This window comes from Chiloscyllium punctatum, chromosome 3 (assembly GCF_047496795.1).
Source record: "Chiloscyllium punctatum isolate Juve2018m chromosome 3, sChiPun1.3, whole genome shotgun sequence".
Classification (NCBI taxonomy): domain Eukaryota; kingdom Metazoa; phylum Chordata; class Chondrichthyes; order Orectolobiformes; family Hemiscylliidae; genus Chiloscyllium; species Chiloscyllium punctatum.
Window position 1 is genome coordinate 22,105,946 of NC_092741.1, and position 10,253 is coordinate 22,116,198.

Consider the following 10,253-nt stretch of genomic DNA (forward strand, 5'->3'; position numbering starts at 1 on the left):
GGGGGGGTTCAGTTTGAAGGGGTATACGTCTGCGCGAGAGAGAGAGAAAGAGAGGGGGGGCGCGGGCGAGAGGGAGGTGGGCGGACAGAGAAGGGGAGAGAGCGCGCACATGAGAGAGAGAGAGAGAGAGAGAGAGAGCGCGAGTGTGTGTGTATATATATGAAATCATTAAAGGTGGCAGGATAGTTTGAGAGGAGTAGAGGTTGCCTTCTGCTTTAGCAATGGGGCATACAGTACTTGAGGGAGAGGGAGAGGGGGCAGGCGAGAGTGGGGGGGCGGGAATGGCAAGGGAGTGAGGTGAGTGAGTGAGGGAGAGAGAGAGAGAGAATATATGAAATCATTAAAGGTGGCAGGACAGTTTGAGAGGTGTTAACAGAGTAGAGGATGCCTTCTGCTTTAGTAATGGGGCATACAGTACTTGTAAGAAACATTGGATCAACCTCAACTGGACTATTGTTTCCAGGTCTTGGTGCCACACTTCAGGCAGGGTACAGAGATGTAGGAGAAAATGCAGAAATGTTTAATCGGAATGGTCCTAGTGATGAGGGACTTAATTCACAGCGTAGTTCAGAAACAGACCCTTCAGTCCAATTTGTCTATGCTGACAGTTTCCCAAACTAAACCATTCCCATTTGCCTGAGTGTATCCCATATCCCTATAAACATCTCCTAGACCTGTCTAAATGTCATTTAAACGTTGTAACTATACCTGCATCTGCATCTACCATTTCCTCTAACAGAGAGTGGTTCGTATGTGGAATGAACTGCATGAAAAGGTTGCCCTCAGGTCCCTTTTAAAGGTTTCTCCGGTCACCTTAAAAATATTCCCCCCGTAGTTTTGAACTCCCCCACGCTGGGGGAAGAGAACTTGGCTATTCAGCTTGTCTATACCCTTCATGATTTTATAAACCTCTAAGGTCACCCCTCAACCTTCTGCACTCCATGGAAAAGTCCCAGTGTATTTTTATATCCCAAACCATCCATTCCTGGCAACATCCTGGTAAATCTTTTCTGAACACTCTCCAATTTAATAACTTTCCTATAGCAGAGGCCAGAACTGCACACAGTACTCCAGAAGAGGCCTCACCAATATCCTGTACAACCTTAACATGACATGATGTCACTTGCCCTAAGCAAAGATTAAGTTTTGCATCTTCTCTAATAGGTACATCTACATATTAAGAAAATTTTCTTGAACACATTTTACAAATTCCTCCCCATCGAATCCCTTAACACTATGACAGTCCCAGTCTTCGTTTGGAAAGTTAAAATCCCCTATTATTACAGCCTTATCACTCTTGCACATATCTGAAACCACCCTAAAAAATGAGCCCCACAGTATCCTGCTGAGTGAGTGAGGGGCCAATACTACAATCCCATCAAGGTGATCATCCTTTCATTTCTGGGTTCTACCCTTATAGTTTCACAGGACAGTCTCCCAGGAATATCCCAAGTACAGAAGAAGTAAGGTTTTCCCTGATCAAAAAATGCCACTGCTCCTCCTCTCTTGCCTCCCTTTCTATCCTTCCAATAGCATCTAAACCCTGAAATGTTAAGCTGCCAGTCCTGTCCCTCCCTCAGTCATGTTTCTGTAATAGCTGTGAGGTCTCAGTCTCAAGTTCCTAGAGTTCATCCACCTTGTCTATCAGGCCTCTTGCATTGGTGCACACATACATAAGTTGGAGAAGTTGGGACTGCTCTCCTTGATTAAAGTGAAGAGGCAATTTGATCAAAGGGTTCAAAATCACGACTCTACACAATAGGTTGGGAGAAACATTTTCCCCTGTTGGTGGAAGGATTGAGAACCACAGGGCACAGATAAGGTCATTGGTAAAAACAGCACTGGTGACAGGAGGATAAGTGTTTCCACACGATGCATGGTTAGGACGTAGACTGTCGTAGGATTAGCTGAGATGGTGGTGAAGGCAGGTTCAATTAAGGCATTCAGTAGAAACTTGTCCGATTTCCTGAAAAGGAAGGATGCACAGGGATGCGGAGAGAAGGCAAGGCAATAACTCTGGGTGAATTACTTCTTCACAAACACAACAGACATGATATTAAAAAAGGGCAGTTGCTAGAACTCAAAATTAAGTGGAGAGAACTCCACTTTCATGCTGTAGCTGTACAAACCTGATGCGGCCAAAGTCGGAGTATTGTGTACACCAGAAAGGATGTGGAAACTTTGCAAAGGGTTCAGAGGAGATTTACTCGGATGTTGTCTGGTATGGATGAAAAGGCCTTACGAGGAAAGGCTGGGAGACTGGAGGCTACTTTCATTAGAGAGAAGGTTGAGAGGTGATTTATTTGAAACATAAGATAATCAGAGGGTAAGATAGATTGGATAGGGAGAGCCTTTTTCCTGAGATGGTGATGGCTAGCACAAGGGGACATAGCTTTAAATTGAGGGGTGATAGATATAGGACACATCAGAGGTAGTTTCTTTACTCAGAGTAATAGGGGCAACAGTAGTAGACTCGCCAACTACTGGATGAGAATGGAATAGATTTAGATTTGATTGGCCCAAATAGCGTAGGTTAGATGGGTTTCATATTGCGCCAACCTCTGAAACCAACATCAAGGGCTGTACTGCACTGTAATGTTCTATTTTCTGGAATGGACAAGTCAGTGTTCCAGTGTGGACCATTTAATTGCATTGATGAAGAGTTCACTCCTGCAAATATAACTTAGCACACGGTGGATCTCTCACATCTGAGTGTTCAGGCATTTTCATGTTCTGTCCTACACTTGCTCTTTAAAATGAGTTTTGCTGGAAAGTGCGGACTCTCCTGCAATTGCCTTGAGATTTTCCCATATTTCATTAGCCTGCCAACACAAATGCCTCTACTTGTTAGGCTCAGACACATTATTACGTGGAGATCTCCTAGCAGTTGAAACCCTCATTCTCCTTTGCTGGAAAGCGCAGTTAACGTAGGAGAGGATATCATCAGCTATAACTCTTGCCCTTTCAGTACAAACTATCCTGCAGGTGGTGATGATTAACGGACTGTTGTACAAGCAACCAGAAATTGGAAATAGCTTTATAAAGCTCTCCAGTGGAAGCACAGGTGTCTTTAGCAGAGGAATAAGCTGAAAACACATCAGCCTTCAATAAAATGGTAGTGATAACATTCATCTTTTTTCCTTCTGTTCACTGGGGAAGTCAGCTCAAAGTTAAAGGCTCACTTACAGCTGTACTGATCTCAGTTGGAACGGTACCAGTAAAACACAGATAGGGATAGTAATAGAAAATACTCAATGCAGTACCTCCTGCTGGTAAGCTTTGCCTCTAGAACTGCCTATCAAGGATAGAATTGGATTGGTTTGTAGAGTCTCAGGGACACTTAACTCAAAATCATTTGCCGTCTGGAATACCAAATGGAGAATAGCCAGTCCTTTCAGGACACTGGTTAGGCCACTTTTGGAATATTGTGTGTAATTCTAGTCTCCTTCCTATTGGAAGGATGTTGTGAAACTTCAAAGGGTTCAGAAAAGATTTACAAGGATATTGCCAGGGTTGGAGGATTGGAGCTATAGGGAGAGGCTGAGTAGTGGAGGGAGAATCCAGAACTAGAGGGCGTAGGTTTAGGGTAATTTTCCCACAGAGGGTGATGTGTGTATGGAATAAGCTGCCAGAGGAAGTGGTGGAAGCTGGTATAATTACATCATTTAAAAAGCATCTGGATGGGCTTATGAATAGGAAGGGTTTGGGGGAGGGGCGGGGTGGGGGAAAAGAGAATGCTGGCAATTGGGACTAGTTTAGGTTAGGATCTCTGATTGGCATGGACGAGTTGGACCAATGGGTCTGTTTCACTGCTGTATATCTCTGACTGTTACTTCCAACAATCTTCTGATCTTTGACATCAATTTGAATCATGACAGGCTTATCTCCCAAGAGTCTTACGTGAACCCAGGTCTGAAAACAGCCAGCTGGAGTACCATGACCAGCCATCCTATGGTGCCTTGGAGGATAGCAATCAGCTAACAGAGGACAGGTCTCCTCTTCCAGACAACGGTCAAGATAACGATCAAGTATATTTAGTGGATACGGGAGCTACTGAGATCTAGAAATCTAGATGATTTTGCACTAGTCACCGTGTGGTACTGTTACAGTTCTATGGGAGCACAAGAGGAATGAATATTGTTTAACAGCTCATTTACTTGCATTTGACCTCTTAATAGCCCTTCTGAATAGGGAATTTTGATTTTGCTAATTTGAGTTTTTTGGAATAGGTGTTTGGTTACATCAGATCTTCATGTGGCAACATAGGAATGGATTGTCTTGACGACTGATCTCGATTGGAGCTGGACTCAATGTTAACTCTTTCTCCCCACAGATTAGTTTCTCCATCAATTTCTTTTCAGTTCTCAGTCTGCACTCTGATTGTGGTTTTAGAACACCTTTCTTGTAGAGCTTTGAGTCACTTGAGCTTTACTTCCTACTGCAGTAATCACCACCTTCTGCAGGAAAGGGTGTTTGACAGATAATTGCCACAATCATGATGTGGTCTAGTTTAACTTAAGACTCAAGCCTCGAACTAACAGCCTTTGAGTCTGACTTTTATTCTAAAATTGTACTTGAAAAAGAATTTTACCAGTTGAATTTACACTTTCTATACACTCAAATGAAGCTCTAAAGTTTGTTGAGCACCTCGCCTTTTCATTCTATACTCTGGTAGGTAATGACGTGCTATGCATTAGAACAGGTTTCTCCACCTCTCCTGCAGGTAACCTACTTTTACTTGGGCTGAGGAAAGGAATGGAACATTACCTCACGGGCTACTTTTCTGTGAAAGCCTATGAAGCTGTTGTCAGCTCAACAAAGGTCGTCACTGACATACATAAAATGGAAAAGTGGTTACAAGACACAGCAAGAGGAGAAAATGGCATACTGACATTTGTAAAGCTCCTCGGTGCTAAAATCATGAATAGCACATTATGATGTGATGAGGTGAGGCCAAGACTGAAAAAGTATATGGATATTGCCAATGGTAAAGCAGACTAAGGCTATTGCAGTGGCATCAGCACAAGAAGCAAGATAGAAACAAAGGCAATGTTTCAATGCAAAAGACGTTGCTTTACAATTTGAATAACTTTGTGGTGATTTTGGTCCTGTCCTCCGAGCAATAACTTAATCAGCTGAGACACCAAATCCACCAACACCGACATGGGTATAATAGTATAGGAGAAAGTGAGGACTGGAGGTCAGAGTAGAATGTGGGGTGCTGGAAAAGCACAAAGTTAGGCAGCATCCAAGGAGCAGGAGAATCGATATTTCAGGTATAAGCCCTATATTACAGGAGGACTGTTATTCAATCATGCTTGAGCTGGTAAGTTTAGTTTCACAATCTACCTTTACCCATTACAACATGCAAATTCAGAGCAAGAGGAGTAGGACACTCAGCCCCTTGAGCCTGCTCCATCATTCAATAAGATAGCGGCTGATACGATGACAGGTGATGTCAAGGGCTGTCATTCTCACCTTAAGATTGCACTCGACAGCGTGGCTTCAAGGAACCTGGGCAAAACTGGAGTCAGTGGCTATCAAGGCACAAGCTCTCCAGTGGTTAGAGTCATACCTGGCACATAGGAAGCGGGTTATAGTTGGAGGTCAGTCATCTCAGCTCCAGGAGATCTCTGCAGGAGTTCCTAAGGGTAGTGTCCTAGGCCCAACCATCACAAGGGAGGATGTTCACTGAAGTTTGCACAATGTTCAGCACCATTTGTGGCTTCTCAATACCGAAGGAGCCCAATGTTCAAAAGCAGCAAGATCTAGACAATATCCAGGCTTAGCCTGATAAGTGGCTCTTAACATTCACACCACACAAATGCCAAGCAATAACCATCTCCAATAAGAGACAACCTAATCACTGCCCTTTGACACTCAAAATTGTCACCATCACTGAATCACCCATTATTAAATTCATTGGGGTTACCATTGACCAGAAAATCAACTGTACTCACCACATAAACACAGTTGCTATAACAGCTGGTCAGAGGCTAGGAATATTGCAGTGAAAAACTCACCTCCTGATTCCACCATCTACAAAGGTACAAATCTGATACATGATGGGATACTCCCCACTTGCTTGGATGGGTGCAGCTCCAACACCACCCAAGAAGCTTGAATGACACCATATCCACAAACATCCACTCTTCCACCACTGACACTCAGTAGCAACAGTGTGTACTGCCAGGTGGACAGCATGGTGGCTTAGTGGTTAGCAGTGCTGCCTCACAGCACCAGGGACCTGGTTCTATTCCAGCCTCTGGTGACTGTGGAGTTTACACATTTTGCCAGCGTCTGTGGGTTTCCTCCGGGTGCTCTGTTTCCTTTCCTAGTCCAAAGATGTGTAGGTTAGGTGGATTGTCAGTGGTAAATTACCCATCGTTTTCAGGGATGTGCAGGCTAGGTGGATTAGTGATGGGAAATACAGGGTTACAGGAATTGGGCAGGGGGGTTCTGGGTGGGATGCTATTTAGAGGGTCAGTGTGAATTCAATGGGCCAAATGGCCTGCTTCCACACTGGAGGGAATTCTATGATACTAACAAGATGCATTATAGAAATTCAAAGATTCTTAGACAGCACTTTCCAAAATTATGACCACGTCTACTTGGAAGGACAAAGGCAGCAGATACATGGGAACACTACCACCTTCAAATTTCCCTCCAAGCCACTCACCACCCTGACTGAGAAATATATTGCTGTTCCTTCATTATCATGTATCAAAATCCTGGAATTAACTCCCCAACATTGGTGGGGTTCAACCTTTAGTTTAGTGGGTTGCAGCGGTACAAGAAGGCAGCTCACCACCACCTTCTCAAGGGCAACTAGGGACAGGCACTAAATGCAGGCCCAGCCAGCGATACCCACAATTTGAGTGAACAAAACAATTACCTGCAGTCCTGCCTACCCATGGTAACCTAGCATCCTGTTGCTTAACGAGAAACTACTTATCCTTAAAAAATACTGAAGGACTCTCCTTCCAACATCTTTTCAAGAGGTACTCCAAAGTCACTTGGTCCTGTCAATACTTTTTTTTGCCTTATTTCGGTTTTAAATGGGTAATACTTTGTTGTTAAAGCAGCCATTCCTCATTCTAGATTCTCAAAACAAAGCACATCCTTTCCACATCCATCTTGTCAAAACTTCTCAGGATTTTGTATACTTCAATCAATTCACTACATAGTCTTTTCGAAGTCTGGTGGATATATGACTAGCCTGTCAACACTCTGAATTAGACTAATAAACCTTCTCGAAACTACATCTTTCAAGTAAGATACAGATACAGACCTATTCCAGATGTGGTCTTACCAATGCCTTTTTGGTTGAAGTGCAATTTTTGCATTCAATTTCCATTAGAATATAGAGATTGTAATTAGCTTTCCTAATTGCTTGCTGAACCAGCATACAAACTTTTGTAATCCCTGCATTAAGACACCCAGATCCCTCTGCAATTTCTCACAATTTAGATAACTTTTTAAAAAATTCTCATGCAAACATGGACAGGTTCAAATATTCCCAAACGATACTATTTTCCACTGTTTTACTGATTCACTTGACCTATCTATATCACTTTATAGATTCCTTCAGTCTTCACAAACTTACTTTACAACTTATTTTGTGTCATCAGCAAATTTAGCAACACCACCTTTTAACCCTTCATCCAAATTATTTATATAAATTGTAATACTGTGACACATCATTCAATACATGTTCACAAGAAAATAACCCATGTACCTACACTTTCTTATTAACTAGCAAATCGTTTATCCATGTCATGGTGTTACCAACTACATCATGAGCGGTTATTTTCCACACAATAACCTTACACGTGGCACTCTATGAAATGCCTTTTGGAAATCTAAGTATGGTACATTCACTGAATAAAATGCTGTGGATAAAGGAGAACCAAACCGTAAGATAGTTATTAATTATTTTCCTTTCACAAAACCATGCTGGTGTTGCCTGATTACCTTGAAACATAAATACCCAGTTAGATCTTTAATAATAACTTTCAACATCTTCTCTACTGCAGAGGTCAAGAGAAAGTCTGTAGTTTCATGCTTTTTCTCTTTCCTTTTTGAGTACAGAAATTAACTCTGCAACTTCATCCACTCCAACTGCCTTGAGATTCTTTGGAATCTTAATATGATCCAGATTTTAATAACCCTAGATGAAGAAATTACTCTAATTTTTCTTTTTTCATTCATGGGATGAGGGCATCGTTAGCTAGGCAGTATTTATTGCCCATCCCTCGTTGCCCAGAGAGCAGTTAAGAGTCAACCACATTGCGGGTCTGGAGTCACATGTAGACCAGACTGGGTACGGATGGCATTTTCCTTCCCTAAGGGACATTAGTGAACCAGATAGGGTTTTCCTGACGATCTACAATGGATGCAGGATCTTTAGATGCTTAATTCCAGATATTTAATTGAATTCAAAATCCACCATCTCCCATGGCGTGATTCACATCCAGGTCCTCTCAACATTACCTGGGTCAATGGATTAACAGTCTAGCGATAATACCACTATGCCATTGCCTCACCACTTTCCTACTGGATTGGTGCATATGCAGATAGGTTCTGATGTCTGCTATTTGAACTGGTAGCATTCCCCCCAGCCAAGGAAAACTTGGGACATCAAGTAGGAAACTTCTGTTTCTAGATTCCCACAGGAAAGCTTAGGTAGCAATCATTCCCTACACCCTGACTGTGAGACTATGCCAAAGAATGACCCATGAGACTCAGCGTAGTGCCAGGATCTGTAACTGGAGTCCTCAAAAAGGTGGTAACTTGCCGCATTTTGGCCTTTTAGCGAGAAACCAGGGTTTGTATGGGTGAGGCTTGAGCTCATGGTGCCAAGACTCTCAACTCCCACCTATCCGACCCACCAGGTCAAAATCTGATTTCTCATGTCTAAAAAGGTGATTGCAATCACGTTTTGAAATCGTAGATGCACAGATAAAGATTAAGTATAATAACTTGGAGAAATTTGAATTCAATCTTGTGTTAGGTAGCACAAACATCCAGTGATATTGGTGGTTTCTGCACATCCACTTGCAAAACCCAAAATTTTGCCCAGGTTTTGATAACTTTTGTTATTTACTGAACCTCATTAAACACTTTGTAAATTCTCTAGGATGGCAAAAACAAGAAACCTGACAGTGGTGACAGAAGCATCTTTTACAATTTCCCTTATAAAATATCTTGGAAAGTTGATCAAAAAGGTTTTGCATATTCTTCTTCATCTTCTGGCAAGTTTTTCCAGTACATTAAAAAGTCTCCTGGCCAGCACATATTTATCACGTACCAAATTGGAAGATGTATAAAAGTCTTTTATATGAAAGTATATAGATTTTCACAACTGTTGAGTCTCAAGTTTACAAGCAGTGTGCTTTGATCTCAGGTATTTTAAAGCTACAAATTTGGTTTGGTTATTGTTAGCTGTGGGCTCAAATGGACAATTAGTAGCCACAGCAAAGACTTCTCATAAGCAGCTCCACAGGAGACCTACTTCTAGAAGCTTATAGAAAAGAATTGGGAAAATCAATGGTAATAGGACATGAAAACAAATTTACACACATTAACCAATACACACATACAAGCATAGTGTGTTGCATATAAAAAATTTATACAATCAGAATATTTACAGTTTTGGGTTGTTCAAATTGTTCTGAGTGTCACATGTCATTGGAAGTCTGCTATCCAGCACTGGAGATAGAACTCCGACAAAACGTTCTGACTTACCACACTCTTGCCAGTCTGTGTAGACTGTAACTGCAAAAGAAAATCTGTCCCATTTGTCATGACAGAGCCAAAAATCAAGTTTTAGCCTGGGTTTGCTTCAGTTTTCTTTTCCAGCCCAACGCTAAATATAAATTAATCTGGAGAATTTGCTAAACTCCTTGCTTAGATTCTGTGACTCAACAGCTCACTTGGCAAAAAGGTGGAAGCGTTTGAATCTCTGGCTGTTTGAGAACAAATGGTGTGGCAGACCCCTCCCCGGAAAAGGTAGGTAGGTAGGTTCCATTTATATTACCTCAAAGCCCCTCAAGCAAAGAATTTCCAGCATTACTTTCACTTGGTGTACTTTGCAGTCCCTCTGAACAGGACTGTTGAGTTTATAATTGCAGTCAGGTCAGTTTTCTGCTCATGGACTGTCCTGCTGTTCAGTTGTAACTCTTGCAAAGGAAGTGAGCTGGAATAAAAATAAAGAAAAACAAACGAGAGGGCATAGGCTTAGGGCAAGAGGG

At 42.1% G+C, this 10,253-nt stretch overlaps 1 protein-coding gene across 3 annotated transcripts in view; it reads left to right on the forward strand.

The window, feature by feature from the left end:
- Positions 1 to 4,643, forward strand: part of LOC140456880 (CSC1-like protein 2) — a 66,044-nt gene extending 61,401 nt beyond the window's left edge. For all 3 annotated transcript variants that reach the window (XM_072550791.1, XM_072550805.1, XM_072550797.1), the window contains one exon: positions 3,879 to 4,643. In XM_072550791.1, the coding sequence (XP_072406892.1) occupies positions 3,879 to 4,064 (186 nt within the window). In that variant the 3' untranslated portion in view covers positions 4,065 to 4,643. The remainder of the gene's footprint in view (positions 1 to 3,878) is intronic.
- The last annotated feature ends 5,610 nt before the right edge of the window (positions 4,644 to 10,253 follow it).